General features: G+C 54.1%; 1 protein-coding gene across 3 annotated transcripts in view; it reads right to left on the bottom strand.

The window, feature by feature from the left end:
• MYO18B (myosin XVIIIB) overlaps positions 1-22041 on the bottom strand; it is a 223701-nt gene that overhangs the window by 19570 nt on the left and 182090 nt on the right. For all 3 annotated transcript variants that reach the window (XM_079151214.1, XM_079151216.1, XM_079151215.1), the window contains exons 40-42: positions 9213-9343; positions 2068-2115; positions 535-672 (exon numbers count right to left, since the gene is read on the bottom strand). In XM_079151214.1, the coding sequence (XP_079007340.1) occupies positions 535-672; positions 2068-2115; positions 9213-9343 (317 nt within the window). The remainder of the gene's footprint in view (positions 1-534; positions 673-2067; positions 2116-9212; positions 9344-22041) is intronic.

Raw genomic sequence — 22041 nt, 5'->3', positions numbered from 1 at the left:
CTTCTCAGCTTGTTCTCAAACGAGACTCAAGCAGTCCTCAGCCTCCTGGGACGACAGGTGTGCCCCTCTGCACCTGGTTTAATTCTTTATATCACTTCTCATTAAAAGCGATAATTTAAAAAGCCAAAACAAAACTCTTTTTTTTAAAATAAAGAAAACTTTAAAACCATAACTATCCACACATGGAAAATGAGTAAGGCTGAGGTAGAGGTCACTGTAACGACAAGTGATCTTTAGGGTTCACGCTACTATGTAAAATCATCAGAAAACCATGTGTTGCAGAGGCTGGCATTAGATCCTCATCATTTTGACCCTCTGAGCCAGTGAGTCTGATCATCTCTCATGGTGACATCTGAGGAAGTGGGGGCTGAGAGAGTCACGCTGTCATTAGGGAGGGGCAGGGGAGAGGCCCAGGCTGTCAGGACTGTGGCTATCTGTGCCTCAGCCAGAAGAATGGTCAGCCGGAAGGACAACCTTGCAACTCAGATTCCTCGGGCTATGGGTGAACCTCAGGCAGCAGGACGACGCTCTTACCTGGGGCTGAGGACGCAGCTGCTGATGGCCGACTGCCGAGAGGGGCTCCTCACGGTGTCTGTGGCCAGGGACAGGGTACAGCTCAGCCAGGATTGCAGACTGCCCTCTGGCTGGGAGCTGACCAGGGAGACGTTGTCTCTAGAATCAGAATGCAGCACAATGACAAGCACGGTACCGGCAATACCTAGACATCCACTGCACCGCACGAGCCAGGAGGACCTCCCTCACTGTCCCTCAGAGCGGGAGCCGGAGCTGTCCCCAGCATACAGATGGGCGAAGTGGGTGGGGAGGGGCCGACAGATGTCTTAGTCAAGGCCGGCCGGCCAGGCAATGATGACATCCGGGCGTAAGCCCTGCTCCTTTCAATTCTGATGCCCGTGTCAGCGACCTCTGCCCTCTCCCTCGGGGAGACACATGCTCCAACACAGATGTCAAGGCCTCTAGGATTTGGGCTTAGAACTTGGCATTGAAATTTTAGGGGAGGTACTAGAGATTGAACTCTGGCACTTGACCACTGAGCCACCTCCCCAGTCCTATTTTGTCTCACTGAGTTGCTTAGTGCCTCGCTTTTGCTGAGGCTGGTTTGAACTCACGATCCTCCTGCCTCAGCCTCCTGAGCTGCTGGTGTGAAAGGCATGCACGACTGCACCTGGCTTGGCATTGAATTTTATCCCAAATAAGATGTTCATGAAATAGGTCAAATGTGACAGTTTTAACTCCTTATCTTAACCAGAGTGTCTTTGTGAACAGGGATTTTTCTTCTGTGCTCTGTGATACTGAAAGCAGCACAGGAGAGATCAATACAGATATTCAATAATTATTTTCTGGTTGATGTACCAGGAGATGGTGTGTGTGTGTGTGTGTGTGTGTGTTGTCTACAGGACACTCTGTATCAGTCACAGTGAGCGTGGAGCCACACACATGGACTTCACATTGACCCTGTCCTCAGGCCTCCAAGCAAGCAGAGTGGAAACACATCTGTATAAATAACTATAAAATAAAGGAGAAATTACAATACTGTAGGGAGGGACAGAGAATAGAGTCTAGGATTAGTAAGTAGAGAGCCTTGATTTGCTTCTTGAAGGCACGTGGGAAGGTCCCAAGTAGTGGCAGGAGAGCTATGTCCCCTGGGATGGTTAGGACTTGGCCACACAGGAACTGGAAATGAAATTTTAGATAGAAGGGCCAGTGTACATATAAGTATGGGGGTCCTTAAAGGTTAAGGCATAGATGACATGGAAAGGTAGGTCAAATGTGCAGGACACAAATGTCCATCCCCAAAGTCTATTCTAGGGCAATGGGGAGCCATAGAAGGTGCTTGAGGACCATGGCATGATTTAGATCTCTATCTAAATGAAACTGGACAGTTCAATCACACACCCCTTGTGTCGTATGATGACCGTGAAGTCGAGCTCTTGTTGGCACAGCTGATACTTTTTCAAGTGGGTGTGGCTATTCCCAGAGTGAACTGCACAGAGACAGCCAGGGCCTCACCCTTGTGAGCTGCTCAGTTCTACTTCGGGTTTAACTTACATTTCTTTTCGGCCATCGTTGTTGCTACAATCCACCGCTGTCTGCACACTAGAAATAAGCACAAGAGGGGGTGTGTTATACTTCTGCTGCCGGGTGCCAGAGAACTTGGTTTTCAACCTGCTGGGGGTTGAATCCTCCCACTTTCAAAATTTGCTGCTGTGTGATCTTGGGGAAGCTGCTTGCCCTCTCTGGGCCTCTTCTCTCTTCCTTTGTAAAACGTAGCTAATGATGGGGATCTGCCTCCAGATTCTGGAGCAAGTAAGTGCAATAGCCCTTATAAAGCTCTCAGCGTGGTTCCTGGCAAATACATAGTGCTAATTAAATGGCAGCAACCATTCCCACTACTTTTAAAAAGTACAACCCGCACAGCTGTTATTAATAGCATCGTTACTGCCACAAGCAAGGCATTTGCTTTTCGTTCTTTGTCAGGCTAGCAAATCAGACGTGGGGCAGGATAGCTTCCCAGGGCATTGTGGGAAACTCCAGAACTAATTACAACCGCAGCTACTCTTCAGGGAGAATCCCTCCATTCAACAAACACGCCCTCAGCACATCTCATGACCCAGCCTGTGTGTCTCCATTTTAGAGCAGAGCAACGGGACGCCTTTGTCTAAGGTCACGCAGCTTTGAACGCCAGATCTGTGGCGCCTTTTAAGGACCTACCAGCGTGCATGTGCCCTGTCCAGACCACCAAGCCACAAACCTCAGCAAACCAAGATGCCATCTCAGCCCTGGGCCTGTGTGTTTTATTCTCTGCTGGAATTCCCTCCTTGGAAGTCCTGATCATTTCCTCTGAGGGATGCACCTGCTGCTGCTGCCCCTTGGTCCCTGTCCTCAAGACCTGTCAGCCTCAGGGGCTTCTATTTGCGTACCCCTGTCCCCACCAGAATGCAATGTCCCCTGTGGGTCAAGCACGAGTCATAGGCATCTTACAGGACCAGGCGTCTTACAGGACCAGGCGTCCTCAGGCCGTGCCCGGAGAATCCAACAGGAAAGGGGTCAGTAAACTACACTCTGGGCCAAATCCCCTGGCTACCTAGTTTTTATTTTGTTTTTTCTGTGATTGCTTCAAGCTTTCATGACACAGAAGAGTAGCTGCGACAGAGGGAGACTCTGTGGCCCCCAAAGGCTGAATATTCACCAGCCGGTCATTCAGAGGAAAGGATCTCCAATGGGACCCCAGTACCAGGGGGGCGGGCAGATTCACCGCTGCCCGGTGTCCCCACCCTGAACCCTAATCCCAGGAATGGGGCCTGGGTGGCTTCCCTTCCACCTGCCCCGGGAGCGCTTCCTATCAGGGTCCAGTGGCTCACGGAGGCGCTCCTGGGGCTCAGACCCTCCACTCCCACCCTCGCCAGCCGGTGGGAGCCCCGTGGGGGGCTCAGGATCCAGACCCCACCCGCTGGAGAGGCTCCTCCCTCCGCACTGGAGACCCACGTGCTCCGTGCCGTCCACCGCTGCCCGACGCACGGCTGCCCTGAGCGCGCACATTCCCCGCGCGTCTGCCCCGGCGCCGTGCCTGGGAGGATCCCTGAGCGCCACCTCGGTCGATTGATGGATTGATGGCGGGAACCACATCAGTGGGCTCCCCGCCCCTGTGGCTTCCCCTAGGGCTCAACCTGGCCAAGGAGGGAGGAGGGGGCGGGCGGCGTGTTCATTCTCCCGGACTGGCTTCTACTGGAAAGGCCAGCGCTGCTCCTGCCACCAAGCCCTCTCCACAGGGACCTCCTGTCCGCTCCTCCCTCCTCCTTCCCTTCTCTCTGGATTCCAGCCATCGCGCCCTCTCTTGCCCCTTCCATTTTGGTAGCCGTTGTTGCTGACCCCAGGTGCTACCCTGTGCCACATCCCAGCCTTGCAAAAACGGTCCCTTTAGGAAGCGCTTTTCCTTTGGGATTTGCCTTCTGCTTCCCACCAGCATGGATACAGACAGATTCTCATCTCGGTTCCATCTTAACAGGAAGATCTGGGCTGGCCAGGCCAGGGTCCCTTGGGGCGAGCAAGCAGGCAGCAGACTCAAGCCACCACTGCATTGTTCAACTGGAGTTTAAAAAAATGGCAAAGCCTCTATCCGGGGACAGTGGCACACGCCTGCCATCCCGGGAGGCTGAGGCAGGAGGATTGAGAGTTCAAGGCTAGCCTCAGCAACTGAGGGAGGCCCTGTCTCTAAATATCTAAATAAAACACAAAAAGGGCTGGGGATGTGGCTCAGTGGTCAAGTGGCCCTGGGTTCAATCCCTGGTACCAAAGAAAAAAAGACGGCAAAGACTCTGAAGTGTCAACCTTATTAAAAAAAAAACAAAAAGGTGGTCAGGTGGCCAGCATCCTTTGCTCCTCCCCTCCTAAGCCTATGGCTTTGGAAAGAACCCACCAGGAGGACAAGGATGTACTGTGGAAGCAGCCCGCCTCCCCCCATTTCCATGGTGCCGGTGTCCGCTGCGGGCGAATTGGCACCACTGATCAGGCACAGAAGCTGCGGAGCAGAGGCCAGGCGCGGCCAGGTGGTCCGTCTAATACCCACTTGGAATGAAATATCATCCAGAGCAAAGGTGGCGTCCAGCCTGCACCCCGCATTACCCACTAGTCGAGACATTTTCAACAAAACAGAGGGTGTTTAAAATAAAGAGACGGACCGAGAACTTCTGGGAGCTAAAGAGCTCCCGCTTATTTATGAGTGTCCCCCACTTATTTATGAGTGAATAAATGTTGAAGCCACCCAACACCTTCGTCATGGGGTCTGGAGCGGAGGCCTGGGGCGGGAGTGAGGGAGAATTCCAGCAGAAGCAGGGAAGTCTTGCCTTTTCTGCTCCTGAGAAGCACCACACCAGATGGGGTGGAATCAGCCACTCTGCTGGCTCCGTGCACGTCACGGATTAGTGGTCCGGCAGGTGCCTGACCCGTACCACATGGTTCTGGTGCTGGGAGACACCACCCGGGCTGCCAAGGGGCAGCAAGAAGACCCCAGGAGGAGGAATTAGCTCCAAGTTTCCCTCTTTCGCTACAATCTTATCCTTAGCTAGAATTTTCTGGAAGCGTTTGCTGTGGTATAAAAACCAAAGGGGTCTCTGTTTAAAAGAGCCTGTTAGAAATCTATTGACTCCTTCATTATGTGAAGAGTCTCTGGAGAACAGCTCAGTGAGGCAGGTAGGAGTCTGCCTGTCTCCCTAAGTCATAACACGGAGCGCTCGCCATGGCTATATGTGGGGTGGGCAACCAAGGCTGGGAGGGCAGCTGACCTGTCCATGGTGCTGATCTATTTGGTGGCACCTGGGATTGGACCCCTCACCTCCTGACCTGTGGGCAGTGTTTCCTACTCTCATCTTGATGCACATTGCTTTTAAAACAAAGAACTTGGGCCAAGAATTTATAAACAGAGGGACTGATGATAAGCAAGGTAATTGATTAAACGTCTTCCGACATCTTCCTTTCGGGTGAGTCTGGGCCAGACGACTGTAGTCTAAATGCAAATACTGCCCGGCAAGTGGCTCCATATCTCCTCAGTGACAGACATGAGCTCCCCATGGTGACAGGCCAGCTGCTGGGCAGAGAACAGAGACCTTGACAAGGGGAAGGAGGAAACAGAGTCTGTTTTACACAACAGCAGGGTCTCCTCTTTAGAAGCGTGGGTGACAAGGTCAGCCTGGAAATCCAAGTACGGCTCTCTCATGTCTGGTGGACACAGTGGCAAGATTCTTGACTCCTCCGAGCCCCAGTTTCCTCATCTGACAGTGACAGGAACCTCAGAGAGCCGTTGTGGGCACAGTGTACGCTGGGCACGTAGCATAGTACCTGGCACATGGGAAGGTCACCAGAGAAGTACCGATCATTCAACTCATGATTATTTCCTGAAATGCAGAAGCAGACGCCCTGCCTGCAGCTCCCACTCCCTGTGGATGCCATTAGCTGGGCAGCTGAAGCCAGGTGGCCTGGGTGCTCTCCTGTGTAGCCTGGACCAGGTGACAGCCTTCTGAGATCACAGCAGAAGTCTTTCAAGCTGTTCTCCCAGGCCTGGGGCATGCTCGTTACTCTGGGGTGCAAACTCGAAGTAAAAGAGTTGTCAGAAAGGGCCGCCGGCCGTTCCAAAGGCCCCTCTCCCACAAAGCAGGAAACCTTAGAGTCTGGCTCCATCCCTGAACACGTTCGCACAGAAGGATGTCGCCAGAGGCAGCCGCCATCTCCACTCGGACCCGGATCTCTCTGCTTGTCCTTCCGAAGCCTCATTTTAGCCAGGTTAGAAAAAGAGCGTGTGTTGGAAAAACGTCCAGCTTATACTCAACCCAGCCATCGAGGATGTTTTTCTGGAACATTCATCTCAGACTGACCCAGCTAGGGATTGGTGTACTTGTCGCTGATCCAGAGGTCAGAGGGCACCCGTGGGTCTCTCCACACCCACCCAAACTCCCACCCAGAGCGACAGAGCAGCTGCAGACTCTGGGCTGGGAGTAGAGGGGTGGTCTCCAGCCAGCGCAGCAGGCTGTGCATGACAATGGGCAGGCTGCAGGCCCAGGGGACACCCCCCCCACAGCTTCCCTCCATTAACCCAGGAAGGGACACCGCAGTCTAGTTAGGACGCCAGCCCCGCCGCGGGCCGGCGCGCGGGCAGGCTGCTGTGAACGCCACGGACATTCTGAGCCACGTTTCCAGCCTGGAAGGCCTGCTACACTCGGGCCTAAATCCCAACAGGGAGGAAGGTGATGGTTCCTGATTTGAACAGGTTTCTCAGAGAATCTCTCCTTCTCTCTCTCTCTCTCTCTCCCCCCCGCCCCCGAGTGGGTTTGAATCCTGATTGAGAGCTCAGTTTGGAGAAGTATCAAAAACCAATCCCTCAGACCCAATCCGAACCTCTTACTCCAGGCAAGGATGCCCGGGTCATGGAGGAGAGGCCAAGAGGGGAAGGATCCAGAGCGGCGCCGAGGGGCAGGAGCTGGGGACTCAGCTCTGGATGGACTTCCTTTTGTTGTTGATGATCCTCGGGCTCAGATGCCGTCAGGGAGCATGCTTGGTCTGACGCCGATTCTTTGAAACGTGTTGAAACTTCTTTCCAGGTAAGGCCCACCCCGGTTTTCCCAGTCTTGGGTGTTATTGGAAATCGATATTGGGCTTCACTCTCCAATCCACATGGAGGCCTTGGGTTAGGACCAAGGGCCACTGGGCATTGGGACATGCTCCTCGTGAATCATCAGCCTGGGGTCTGGCTGGCTGCACAGGCTTCCCAATCACGTCCTGAAGTCCGTGTTTGGTTTCATGTCTTGAACGTCTTACTCTTTTCTTTTTTTTTTTGTACCAGGGATTGAACCTGGGGTGCTTAATCACTGAGCCACCTCCCCAGCCCTTTTTATATTTTATTTAGTGACAGGGTCTTGCCGAGTCGCTTAGGGCCTCGCTATGTTGCTGAGGCTGGCTTTGAACTCATAATCCTCTTGCCTCAGCCTTCCAAGTCGTTGGGATGACAGGCGGGTGCCCTGGAGCCCGGTGGACGTTTTACATTTTTGAAGCAGGAAGCCCACCCGTGCATTTCATAGGGGACCCCACGAGTGGTGTGGCTGATCCTACCCGGGGCTTGGGGGCATTTTAAGGGTCTCGGGGGTTCCCATGGGCCATCCTGAGAGGGGAAGAAGGATGGAAGAGAGGTAAGGAGGAAGGGGAGGAAAGTCAGGAGGAGGAAGAGACCCACTTGGTCACTTCTTTCTCGCAGGGACACAGAGCTCCCGCTTTCTAGAACATGCCTCTCTCTGCCCCAGACCCTCCCGGGGCTGGCTCCTCCCTCCCAGAGAGGCTACCACCACGGTGCCCTCAGAAGGGGACACCCTCCCAGCAGCCAGGACCAGCCCAGGGCCGCCAGCAGGAGAGGGGTGGGTGCACTTTCTAAAATTAGGCACCCAAAGGCCGTAACTCACAGGAGCAAAACCTCCTAAAGTGGGCGCCAGGGCGACTAGGGGTGTGTGGTGTGTGTCGTGCAAGGGTTAGAAAGTGCAGGTGAACTTGGAGGAAAATAAAGGAAGCCACCGGCAGCGTTAGAGCCTCGTTCTTTTGTTTGCTTGTCTTGTTTGGGTTTTTTCTTTCTTTGATGGCGCAGGGTCTTCTTGAACAGAGATGTCTGGTTCTCCGCACTGGCTCACCCAGCGCTGGCTGCCAGTCCTCTCTGCTTCCTGTCTCACACCCACTGCTCTGCCAGGCAGAGCCAGCCCCCGCCTCCACCTGCCGAGAGGAGGCCGAGGTGGGCAAGGGCAGACCTGGGTTCCAACTGTGCTAATATGCTGTGTGACCTTGACCTTCCATGAGACAAGAAGGAACAGAGAAGGTGGCACTCCCAGGTCTGGGGTCTGACCCTCCTGTGGCAGCACGAATCAGCCTCGCCACAGGGAAAGACCTAGAAGGACTGGTCAGCCCGCTCAGACGTGGCGTGGCTAGGGGAGGCGCATCTGCAGGCTCCTTAGTGCCGAGCTGTGCGAAGGAGACCTCTCCCTGCTTCCCAGGCTGTGACGGGGAGGCTGGGGTGGGGGATGAGTGACAAGCCGAGGTTGCCAAGGCAACTCCTGGGACGAAGACCTTTGGCCACCTGCAGGGTGGATGGCCTGGGACACGGTGAGCTCCGTCCAGCCCACACTGACCGTGGCCTGTGGCAACTGGAGCCTCAAGGCCGGAAGAGGGGACAGAAGCCCTGACACTGGTCCTGGGGGGCTCCCCAACCCCCAGCCCTCTGAACTTGTACCTGGAATGGCTCTCGTCAAGCCGCCCCACTAATTCTGCACGAACTCGGCGCCCACGTGTGCATCCCGACCCTGCTCTCCGCCAGGTTCCTCCAGGAAGCCCTTCGGCTCTAACAACCCCGCGGGGAGGCAGCGGGTGGGACAGGAACCCTCGATCTGCACGCGGCCATTTCCTGTGGCTCATCCTAGTACGATTTTGCCACTTTACAGAAGAGGTGTTAGAACTAGACCAGGCCTGGGCTTCCGGACATTCGCTCGATGGACTCAGCGGAGACAAGGAGCCGCGAATCCCTGTCGGGCCGGCATCCAGTGTCCCCTGATCCCAGCCAGCCAGCGACACCTCCAGCCCCAGGGGCTCCCAGGGGCGTGGCCCCGGGCCCATGAAGACGTCAGCGCTCCCCAGGAGCCGTGTCCAGCGCCCCCGCCCCAACCTGTTACCTCTCCGTATCACTGTCGCTGGAGGCCACCTCTTCCAGGGCTGCCTGCAGGTCGGCGATCCGCCGGATGGATGTCTCCAGGTCTGTCTGGAGGGTCTGCCTCACGGCGGCCAGCTCCTCCACGTACTTCTCCTGGGGACACAGACCACAAGTCCATGTTGGCCTTGAGCAAGAGCCCACCCACTCAAGAGTTCTCAGGGGCCGGGCGCCGGGGCGCACTCCACTAGGAGCAGCTTGGGAGGCTGAGGCAGGAGGCTGGCAAGTTCAAAGCCAGCCTCAGCAACTGAGAGGCCCTAAGTCACTCAGTCTCTAAATAAAATACAAAATCGGGTGGGGAGGTGGCTCTGTGGTCAAGTGCCCCTGGGTTCAATCCCTCGTACCAAAAATGAAAAAGAGTTCTCAGGGCTGGGCCTCCGGTTCACAGAGAATCTGCAAGAGGCAAATACTGCGGGCTCTGCCTGGGGACAGAGCTCACTGCCCGGCAGGGGTGCTGCGGCCCATACACACCCAGGGCCTGGAGCTCAGGCCGGCTCCGCTGGACATGTAAATGCACAGACCTCCACCGGCCGCAGCTGCTGCCCTCCTGCTGAGCCCTGGGGATGGATCTGGTGCAGCAGGTTGGGGGAAGGCCGGCGCAGGGATAGTCTCCTTCAACTCTGTCCCCTGGACACCCCCACCTCTCTGTGCTGGGCAGCAGCAAAGGTGCAGATGGAAAACACAGCGGAGAGGCCCTCGGGCTGGACTGATGGAGGCTGCTGGGGCCAGCGTGGCGGGTAGTGCTGCTGCCCTTGTTCCTGCCTCCGATCAGGCAGGTGGTGATTGCTCCCATTTCCCAGATGGGAACCAAGGTCTGGAGACGTGAAGCCTTAACGCAGTGCTGGAATTTGAGCTTGGTCCACCTCTTGGTGCTCGTTCTCCATGCTCAGTACTCTCCCACACAGACCTAATCGGATCTTGCTCTGCCTCTCTGGAGAAGCTCTGCCTACTGTCTCACACCCCTTTAATGCCGTGACCGTCAGCGGAGGGTGACTGCCCTCGCTGGCATCTAGTGGGCAAAGACCAGGGAGGACTGTGTGGCCCCAATGTCGCTAGTGCTGGGCCTGACACCCTGGGCTAAACCCGGAATCCAGCTCCCAGAAACGGACCCAAAGGCGAAGCGAGGTTCCGAATCCCAGGACCCTGGTGCTCTGGACGGCAGGAGAAGCTGAGAGCCATCGTCCCCAGCCACAGGCCAGGGTTAGGGCAGTGACAGCGGGTCCCTTGGACGCCATTAGCAGACTTCGGCCTGAGCAGTGAGGGTTGTGGCCACCAGACGGGCTTCTGGGAAACACGGTGAGGCGAACAGAACAGAGGAACTCACAACGATCCCACACACACACACACCAGCGAAAGGTGGCGCTCCCCTTCGCACTGAGATTTAAAAGAACACACACATACCTAGTGGTGAGAGTGTGCAGGGGGAGATGAGGATTTACGGTCAGGCTGAGTGCGATTCCCAGCTCCCCACCGAATTCACTAGCTGTGTGACCATGAGCAGCTCGCCACCCTCTCTGAGCCTGGAATTTTTTTTTCTTTTTTTTTTTTTGACAAGGAAACCAAGGTCAGAAGGGTCACTCAGGGCAAGTAAGGGGCAGTTCTGCCTACACCCCAAAGGAAGCCAGGGAGGACCCTGGCGGCTCCCTGTTACAGAGGCACGCTCAGCTCTCCTTGGCAGATCGGCTCGTCCATCCTTGTTATTGTGCCTGTCGAATGATTTTGAGTCTTTTCTAATTCTAAAGAGAAAGAGGCAGTCGGCAAAGCCCAGGTCTGTCCCAGGGCCTGGCCTGGCTGCGGAGAAGCGGGGGATCGGAGGGAAGCAGAGGTGGCCTGCTGAGAGGGAGGGGCTAGCGGTCCCTTCCCAGCCCTGCTCGGGTGAACCTTGACCCTGTGAGCGTCAGGCAGCAGCCACAAAGGTCCGAAGTTCAACCCTCAGGGAGCCTCCTGGTAAGTGGAGGAAAGGGACAGAGAGGGGTGCTCTGTCTCAGCAGTGGACGGGCTGGGACTAAGCAGGTGGGCAGAGGAAATGGGGACCTGAAATGAGTCAAAGTCATAATCCTTTAACAATAAAAGTTCACCCTGGAACTGGGCTGCCTGGGTTCCAATCCCAACTTTGTTGCTCAATACTGTGTGACCTTCAGCAAGTAACTCAACCTCTCTGACCCTCTGTTATCGCATTGGTAAAAGGAGGGCTGTAGTCATCCTTCCTTCAAAGGTTACTGTGGGGAGTAAACAGACTTGGTCCAGTGGGAAGGCTCAACTAACGGTGGCACTACTATGATTTAGTTCTCAGAGGAGAGCGAGGAGGCTGTCCTTATGTCACGGAGGAGACCTGCCAAGGTCACACAGCAAGTCATGAGCCCAGAGTGCAGGACTCGGGCTCCAAAGTCTTGCAGAGAAAAGATAGGAATGCCAAGCAAGGCGGCCAGGAGCGTGAATCGACTAGCCTGAGGGAGAGCCATCAATAGGCCAGGTGCCAGGACCCAGGGGCTGCAGCAGACGCAGCAGGCTCACACCCGAGAGGAGCCTGGGAAATCAGCGTCTGTGCCCTCAGCAATCAGCCAGTCTCACCTGCTTCAGCTTGAAAACCAGAGTCTGCTGATTGCTGAGAGCAGGTCATTAAGCTGCAGGATGCAGAGGTCTCCCTGGGGCAGACAAGACAAGGCCCCGCCAAGTCCCAGGAGAGATGGGGAGGAGGACACACCAGACACCAGGAGGAGGGCCACAGGGGAGGCCCATCCAGAGGCCCGCCTGGAGGTCAGGCCTTCTTCCACCCACATACAACAGGTGGCCCAGGAGGGTCTCCCACCAGACTAACAGCGCTCAGGGCCGCTCCTTGTAAATGGGGTTATATTCTGAGGCCAGGTATGAGCTTGGCCTCCTCTTCCGTTAGACACAGATCATGGAGGTGGAGAGAAACTAGCATATAAAACGATTTAGGTAATTAGAAGTAGGTTCGGCAGAACCCCACGGAGACAGAGCATGTGCGCAGACCCAGTACGACACTGTCACGTAGTGCTCTTTACCCCGAAATAGACACACAGCCTGCAGACAGGCTAGCGTTGTGATCCATCATCCACTATTCATTTCAGACATGCCTGCATGCCATGAACATCAGCTGAGCACCTACTATGTGCCGGCTCTGCTCCAGGCACAGTCAGTGCTGAGTGCTCACGTGCACGGAGCTAACCTCCCAGGATGCTGCTGGTCTCTGGTCCGAGCAGGCACCCACCCATCCGTGTTTGGGGTTGGAATGAATGGTGCTCATGCAAGACTGCTGGTGGACAGCGAGAGGAAGCCGGGGCGTGTAGTACGCAGATAAAATGGGCACCTGTCGCCCCCCCAACCCCCCCAGCGCTCCAGACACCTACGATCCCCTGTTGAACTTGCAGACGGTTCCCCCAGAAGCAGGAGGCGCAGAGAGGGCCGCATGGGAAGGCAGTTTATATGATAATTAATGACTGCAATTAAGCTCGTCTCCTCTCATGATGTTCAATTAGAGGCTCATACTGCAAACGGTTGTTTGTTGTTTGTTTTCTCTGCCTTAGCATTTCCGGACCCAGAGGACGGCTCCTGTCTGCAGAGCACAGGACTCTCCTAGGTCAGTTTCTGTGGCCCTGGTCAGTGGTCCCAGCCCTGGCTCTCCAGGGTAACTTCCCCTGCCCTGTGTCAGGGACACTGCGGATCGATCGATCGATCTCAAAGACACCCCCCCCCCCCCATGGAAATTCATCATTATTTTCTTTTTCTTTTTCCGGTGGTGCTGGGGAATCGAACCCCAGGCCTCGCGCGTGCTAGGCAAGCACTGTACCCACTGAGCTATAAACCCAGCTCATGGTTATTTTCTTCCAATTCAGTAAAGACAAACAGAACCTCCAGGTAGGTGCGTGTAGCGCTTATGCAGATGTGCAAACACCCCAGTGTCTGACACGCACCTTCCTCCATAAACACGAAGCACCTACTTATGAGCATCTGAGCGATCGGCAACTGGTCAGCCTTTCCTGCTTCAAATCGAGAACCACAGACTTGAATTTTGCATAGACCTGGCCCAAACTGGATCAAAACACAGTAAGTATTTTCATATGCTTAAAAAATACTGAACATACACAACAGATATTGTAGAATGAAGGAAGGAAGGAATGTGCCCGTTTGTAACCCTCACGCACGCTCTGCTACATGGTTAAGATATCCTCTCAGTATCTAGAAGAGCCCTCAGCGTCCAGTACCACGGCAACGAAAGGTAACTCGAGCTGTTTGCCACCAAGTGGGGGCAATCGTGACTGTCCCTCCTGAGAGATCAAGTGGCTCTCACTCTGCCTTTGGACATGACTCTGGATATTCTGCCAAGGATATGGGTCAATTTGATTTTCAGAAAGTCAGGCAGGCAGGGCTTTGTTCCTCTCTCAGACTACGGTGACATCCACCTGCTCCGGCCCCAGAGGCTCTTGGTCCCTCGCTGTCCCCATCACACAGAGCAGCAGGCTGAGGCTCTGGGAGGTTAAGCCTCTAGTTTCTGGCTGCTCCTGCTTCCTCCTAGGGTGCCTCTGGAGGTGCGGGAGTCTTGCCAGAAAGAAAGAGCAGTCTAAGGAACGGTCACTGCTTCCTGCACATTGTCCAAGGGTCACTTGCCTGGGAGAAAAGAGGCTGCCTGGGAAAATCACAGCCCCATGAATGGCGTCCCAGCAGGGGCTCTGGAGCCACCTCGCAGTGGGATGAATGACAATCAGTACACAGCGTTTGGTTCCGTTTTGGGAGCAGGAAGAGTCGGGGTGTCCCTCAGAAAACCCAAAAGGTCTGCCTCAGGTTGTGTGAGGTCAGAGTGAAACAGTCCGACTTCAGCAGGAGCAAGGACGAGGGCCCGGGGTCACCGCCGCCTGGGGTCCCTTCTCCATAATCGTCCTGCCAATTCATTGTTTCATTCTATTTTTATGATCTTGTAATAGACACAGAGAGACTCATGAACGATCCTGCTGGACTCCATTTTCAGCTGCTATGACAGAACACCTGAGGCTGGATGATTTATATGAGAAAGAAGTTTACTTTGGCTCAGGGTCTAGAAGCCCACGAGCACAGCACAACATCTGCTTGGCTTCTGGTGAGGGCCACGTGCTGCTGGACTCAAGGCAGGAAGACCGAAAAGCAGAAGGGGAGTGGGCATGCGCGCGGAGGAGCCCAGTTCAAGGCAGCAAGGGGAGGGGCCAGGTACTTGGTGACAACCCACTCTTAATTTTTTTTATTTATTTATTTTATTTTTGGGTCGTAGGAATTGAACTTGATGGTGCTTAACCACCGAGCCACATCCCCAGTCCTATTTATTATTTTTTTCATTTTTATTTTGAGACAGGGTCTTACTAAGTTGCTTAGTACCTCTCTAAATTGCTGAGGCTGGTCTCTAACTTGCGATCCTCCTGCCTCAGCCTCCCGAGTCACTGGGATGACAGGCACACGCCACCATGCCTGGCCTGACAACCCACTCTTAAGGTAACCAATAAGGTCCCCCAAGGGTGTGAGTTCATTCCACAGGAAAAACATCAATTGCTCCTGAAGACCTAATCGCCTCTTAAAGGTCCCGTCACCTCTCAGCACACAGCCTGGGGCACTCGCTCTGGATATGAGTTTTGGTGGGGACAAACCAGATCGAAACCTTGGCAGATCCCAAAGACACAGCTAGAAAGTGGCAGACACAAGCTGCGGCCTTTGCATTTCCCACAGCTCCTCCTTCGCCAGTGGCAGACATGTCTAATCAATCACTGCCCAGACCCTGACCCTCTGGGCTCACGGTCTATTCTCTGAACTGCCAAGTACTTGAACCTGTGCTGCCCGGTGCTTCATCTGCCAGCATCCACTGGAACACCCACCTCTGCCATGCCTGGGAAAATTTCAATCCTCCTGGAATACCTTCCACTTGCTCAAAGAATAAGAAGATGGTCCCCAACTCATCCTGGTTCAACTTAAGACTTTTTGATTTTTCTAATGGTGCCAAACCATGCAGTAGAAACCATGCTTCAGATTTTGAATTTGGGTCTTTTCCAAAATATCCCGTCCCGTGATGCTGAGTGGCATCAGTGAACTGCGGCTCCCAGTCAGCCCCACCCACGGTCACCTGGGGAACGGCCAACACCCTCCGGCGGGCTGTGCTGCTGAGCATGGGTCAGGTGGGCAGCCGCCATCAATCAATGAGGTTTTGATTTATGATGCTGTTGACTTACAGGGGTTGTATTGGGATGGGACCCCATATTAAGCCCAGAAACATCTGCATCTGCTGGTTGTTTTTGGGATTTATTTCTCTTTGAAAACTGATGAATGTTCTGCAGAGCCACAAGAAGTTGGGAAGTAATCACATAGGCAGACCCTGAACTTGGCAGGGAGGGGGTCAGAAAGGCTGCACCATTGGCTTTAGAATGGATGAAACCTAAAGCAACCAGGGGGATTGTGAGAGTCACTGACTCTTATTTTCAGTTCCTCTCCAGGTAAGATATCAGTCATTCCCTGACAACAAGGGACAGATGAAGTCACGTCGAGTTGCAGGCAAATGGCATATCTGACTCAGCGGTGAGTGTTCACGTTTCCTTCTTTCTAGGCAAATTCAAAAAATAGGAAGGGTATAAGGATTGTATCATGAGGACGACCTCTTGTTTCAGAAAATGAAGTCTAAGAATCTCATACTTCTTTGTGGAAGCTGAAAGGACTTTACATAACGCCTAAGAGCCAGGGTCAGTTAGGGAAATAGGAACTCCTCCAGGCCTTTCAACCCCAGGAATTTAATACAGGCACTTGACTGCCCAGGTGATGGGGAAGCAGAGTTATAACAGGGATTTAGAGAAGCTGCCTTTGTTCAAAGCAGTGACTCTTCACATACACCCGAGACCCGCTCAGCTCTGCACATAGACGTGTTAGGCATATAAGGAGCGTCTCTCTAAAAACTGGCTACACCAGGCTTATTAGCCCTCAGTTGGCTTCGCCTGTCTCATCCCCCTTCAAGACTGAGACAGCTCTTGCATTCGACTGTCAGCTTTCCAAGCACTCTGTTTCAGAGCCCTGGACTGTGCCTGCAAGTCTTCAGGCCTCGTCCTGCACCTTCCGGGAACAGCTGGAGGCAGGTGCAGCGCCCAGCAACGAGCTACCTGGCACCGCCTCTCACGGGCTGAATCCCTCAGGAGGTAAGCAACCCTGGCAATGTCACTTCCTGCCAACGGCCAGCAGAGCCCAGGAGGGAGAGGGAGGAACCTGAGAACAAACAGCAAACAACTGGTCCAGAGCACAAAAGCCCCCAGGGTTCACAGCGGGCTTCGTTGTTGAAGATGCACGGTGATATTTTCCGTTATAAGCATTCACCACCCTGTTTGCTGAGACGATCCGCACACCTTCCATGTGTATATTTGGAAGAAAAAAATAAGAGACTTCCAGAATTCTGATTTCCAAGCATCATACAATCAAGAGCCAGGTTACAAATCCCTAACCTGTATCGGTTTTTGATTCCTGCATAACAAGTTGCTTCCATACCTAGTGCTTTGAAATATCAAATATTTATTCTCTCTGTGGTTTCCTTTCCTTTTCTTTTTTCTTTTTTTTTTTTTTTTTTGGTACTAGGGATTGAACTCAGGGGCATTCAACCACAGAGCCACCTCCCCAGCCCTATTTTGTATTTTATTTAGAGACAGGGTCTCATAGAGTCAATTAGCGCCTCACTTTTGCTGAGGCTGGCCTTGGACTCGTGATCCTCCTGCCCCAGCCTCTCTGGTGGTTTTCGAGGCTGGGAATTCGGCATTATCTTAGTTGGGCGGTTGTGGTTGAATAGAGATCTCTCAAGGGTATCCACTCAGGAACATGGAAAGGGGTTACCCCATGTGGCAGATGGACCCTGAGGGAAGGAGATGATCCTGGATTATCCAGGTGGACCCTCCATGCAGTCACAAGGGTCCTTACAAGAGGGAGGCAGAGGGTTCATGGGGGAGAAGATGACATGGTGACAGAAGCAGAGGTGGGACAGATACAGCCAGGAGCCAAGAAAGGCCAGCTGCCTCTGGAAGCTGTAGTAATGGATGGTCCCCTGGAGCTCCAGAGGGTTACACCTCGATTCTTCACCCCCAAGACACAGCTGGGACTTCTGGCCTCTGGAAGTGTGGAAGGATACGTTTCTGTTGTTTAAAGCTCCTGTGTGATTGTTTGTTGCAATAGCAGTAGGAAATTCACACAGGGTCCCCGCTGATGACGCCAGGTTACGGCTGTCTGAAAATCCAACTGAGGCAGGCGGATCTCCTTTCTGGAGAGACCACGGCTGCTGGCTGGAGGGCTCAGTTCTCTGCCTCGGGGCACCTCCACTAGGATGCTTGAGCATCCTCCTGTCATGGCTGGTAGTCCTCCCCAGAGCCAGGGATCCAAGAGAGAACCAAGCGGAAGTCAGATGTCTGTTTTGCAAGCCACCCTCAGAAAGGACATGCCATTACTACTGACGTGATCTGCAGGTCACACAGCCCAACCTGGATATGATCTGAGAGATCACCGGGAACCACATTGGAGGCCGGCGACCACGGGAACATCGGTTCTTCACATTTGGACCCCTTGCTACAGACCACTCATCCATAAAGGAAAAATTCCATGGTACCCATTTCTAGACCATTTCCCCGTTTCTAGGAACACATCTTGTTTATGGGTTGCATTATGTTCCCAGAAAAGATAGGTTAAAATCTCCCCATCCCTCATACCTCAGGATGGAACTGTATTTGGTCTTTACAGAGGTGATTAAGTTAAAATGGAGTCATTAGAATGGACCCTGGTCCAGTATGACTGGGATCCTTAGAGGAAGGGGGAATTCTGACACAGATATACATCGAGAGAGGACCTGTGGAAAACAATGTCATGTGGAGACTGCGGGTTGAATCTACAAGCCAAGGAACACAGAGATTGCTGTCGGAGTCAGCCATGGCCAGGGACATTTCTTCCCCTGAGCTTTCAAGTGGAGCTGGCCTGGCTGCCATCTTGATTTTTTGGACTTCTGGTCTCCAGAACTGGGAGACAACACGTTTCCGTTGTTTTAAGTCATCCGGTTTGTGGCGCTTTGTTATAGCGGCTGTAGAAAATGAATACAGTATTCCACGCTCTTTTTCTGTGTCTTTGAAACTCCATTGTTTTACTTTATTTTTTTTTCCTAATAGAGTCCACAAAGTGGGATTAAAAATAAAAATCCTTAAAATTCACCCTGAAGTCACTTACTTGGGGACGACCACCCTTAATGAATATGTTGGCGTATGTCCATCCTGCATTCATTTCCGCGGTGCGTACAGATGTTGTCTGTTTGACCCTCAATCAGGAAAAGTGGTTTTCTATTGAAGACAGAATGGAGTTCTCTCTGCAGACAAGCAGGGACCCCACCCAACTTCTGTGGCCTCATTATGTTGAGGCGGAAGGAAGCGCTTGGGGCTCCAGGCACTGCTGGCCCTCTTTCCTCTCTCTTCTTAGATTTCAAGCTGATTATTTAAAAGCCCCCAGCTGTTGCCTGAAGGCCTTCGTAGCTTCCTGGGAAGTTAGCAGGAGGCAACTTGAGTTCTTTAAAATCCAGATGATAAAGATCGTGCTGACAACAAGTCAAAGAACTCTTATCATCTCACAGGTATTCATACATTCCAGGTACATCTGTGTCCCTGGGGCCCAAACTCAGGCTTACAGCAGGAAGCCACCAGGTCAAGGGGTGGCAGAGAAAGAACTAGGAGACCCCCCACCGCCTTGACTGGGGTGCTCTGCCACTGAGCTACACCCTCAGCCCATTTTGTTTTTATTTTGAAACAGGGTCTCACTATGTTGCTGAGGCTGGCCTTGAACTTGTGATCCTCCTGCCTCAGCCTCTCAAATAGCAGGGCTTGCAGGCATGTGCCACCACAACCCATTCTTTCCACCCACTTTTTCTTTTGTTGGCAGAGGGGTGGGTACCAGGGACTGAACTCAGGGCACTCGACCCCTGAGCCACATCCCAGTCCTATTTTGTATTTTATTTAGAGACGGGGTCTCACTGAGTTGCTGAGGGCCTCGCTTTTGCTGAGGCTGGCTTTGAACTCTTGATCCTCTTGCCTCAGCCTCCAGAGCTGAGGGGATGACAGGCGTGTGCCACTGCGCCTGGCTTCACCCGCTCTTGATGGACAGTTCCTGTCTGAACAGACTCCAGCTACTTATGCAACAAAGATGGAGGCTCTGGTGGTGAGGAGGGCTCTTTGAGACTCGTGGGGTCTCAAGTATCCCCAGCTGGACAGGGAGGTGAGGAGGGCACAGCCTCTGGAGGACCCTCACCTGGAAGGGGAACGTGGCTGAGGGTTTCCAGGCCATTGATGGGCTGGAGATGGGGAGGGAGGGGCTTCAGACACCAGTGAGTGACCCTCCTACCAACTCCCTTCAGGCTGGACTACTCCCAGTTCTGAAAATCCCCTCCAGCCTATGACTTCTTCTTGGAATCTTCTGGAAGGGGCAAGGAGAGGCTGTTGGTGGCCTCCGACCTTCCCAAAGTTGACACGCAGCAGGCAGGGACCTCACAGAAGCCCCAGCTGCACGGGGACACCCTGACCTGGGGCACGTGCCCGAGCCCTCACCCCCTGCTGCCCACAGTCACCCACCCACTCACTTCCTGTAACAGAAAAAAAAAATTAAAAAGGCCTTTCATCTTTCTGCTCAAAAGCAAAGATGACATATCTGCGCCACCCAATTTTCCTGACAGGGGAGTAATTATATCAATATAATTAAGTCTCCAATGTAAAAATTATCTGTACCACATACGCCAGCAGGACGCTTCCCACATCAGAGGGCCGCTGTTCCAGGCAGTAATTATCAGGCCACCTTTGACACGTCTTGTTTCAATTTAAATGGAAATGCAGTTCGCCTTTCCTCTCGGCCCCCGCGATGGCAGGAGTAGGGAACGTGGACTCTGAAACTTCTCCCGTGGACACTGGGCATTGGATCCGGAGAACTTCAGCAAGAGAACAACTCATGCGCTGTCCCTTCTCTGGGCCTCGGGGGAATCTCTACCGTCAACACGTGGAGCTAGTCCCTGGTCTCGGGCTTCCTACTCTCTTATCGTGAATTCAGTCTTCCTTGCCATTTCCTGCAGGGCCTCCGTCCAACCGGATCGCCGATCCGTACGGCACAAGCATCCAGGGACCGATCTCTTATCTGACTGTGATGCCCCCCAGCTCAAAAGCATTCAGTGGCTCCTTGTTTCCTACAGTCCAAACTCTGTGGCTTAGCAGATGCAGCCCTTCACCATCAGCCTCCCAACCCCCCACCCATCCACCCTCCAGGGTTCTTCTCTTCCCAATGCCCACGCCCTGGACCCCAGCTGGAATGCTCTTTCCTGCCCAACCCTTTGTCTCACTAGCGAACTCCTATCCATCCCACAAGACCCATTCCACCATCCCCTTCTCTGGCACCCTTGCAGAGAATTTGGCCCTTTTACCTCTGTGCCTCCGGATTGGTGCAAGCCATGAGCATGAGTGTCTATCCATCAGGTCGTGATGATTTTCCAACTTCTAATTTCCTGGTACACTTATGAGCTCTTTATGAAGAGGGCCTTCCCGTTCCTTCCGCACCAAAACAATCTCGTGCTATGCCCCACTCCCCAGCTGGCAGGCCACAGGTCATGAGAACACACCCAAGAATCAGAGAAAACCAGTTCTGCCCCGTGCTAAGCCCCAGGTCACGGTCGGCACCCACGGACAGAGGTTCCTGGACCTGGAGGTCTCGTCCCAACGAACCGCGGTAAGTTGAGAATATTGGTAAGTTGGAAACGCACCGGCGACAGCTCGCCTACGGAACCTGGGACCAGAGCAGCACCGCACAACAGTGTCACCTGTGTCCCCTCGCGGTCACGGGGCCACTGGGAGGGTGGCATTGTGCGTGGCGAGCCCAAGAAAGTGTCTGGATTCAAAATTCCAGCTGCAGCTTCTGCTCAATGTGCAGAGTTCTCATGCATCACACAGGCCCAACGAGTCCAGTAAATCGGGGACCACGGGTGGGCCTGAAGCCAGCCCAGGAGCGACTCGGGGGGCTGGCAGACGCAGCCTGCGAGGCGGGGGTCAGAGGAGCTCCCCTCAGATGCAGCTGGAAGGTTCTAGACCCAGAGGTCAGCACGCACCTGCCCGGCTCCCCAGCACCCAGAGGCACGCCGGGAGTCTGTCCCCTCCCCCAGGGCAGGCGGCAATCCCTCGCCCACCTCATGCGCAGGGCTGTTACCTGCTGGTACCCTGGAAAAGCTGACCGCACAGGAGACGTCATGGCCACCTCCCCGTCACGCGATCGCGGAGCCAGGGTGACGGGGGAGAACCACGCGTCCCCAGGTGTCTGGGGTGACGCTGGCCCACGCAGGTCCACCGTCTCTTGATTGCGCAAGGTCACGTGGAGTGACTGAGGGGTGCCCGCCCAGGTCTGGTCGGTACCCGCTACCAGGTTTGAACAAGGAAGCCGGCACCTATGGCTGTCCTCTGCAGACGGAGTGTCCCTCACTAAGGGACACATGACTCAGTATCTATCACACAGCTTCCCGCCTCTTCTCACGACGGCTCCACCAATCCCCGGCAAGGCGATCGTCCTTTGTGACGATGGTGGGGAGAAGCACACCTGCCCCCCCAACAGTCTTGGATCATGACCTATGACCCCGTCCCCCCCACCCCGGTCAGAGGAGATCAGGGAGGACCCGGATCGGAGCCACTGGCTTTGGCGATCGATGCCAGAGCCAGGCCATCCCCAGGCTTGGACCGGAGACAATGCTCTATCGCTGGGAAAAGGGACGGGGGTGGGGCAGGTGTCAGAGGAAA

Source organism: Sciurus vulgaris (assembly GCF_902686455.1).
Source record: "Sciurus vulgaris genome assembly, chromosome: 8".
Classification (NCBI taxonomy): domain Eukaryota; kingdom Metazoa; phylum Chordata; class Mammalia; order Rodentia; family Sciuridae; genus Sciurus; species Sciurus vulgaris.
The sequence above is the reverse complement of the archived record's forward strand: the minus strand, read 5'-3'. Positions and strand labels throughout refer to the sequence as shown.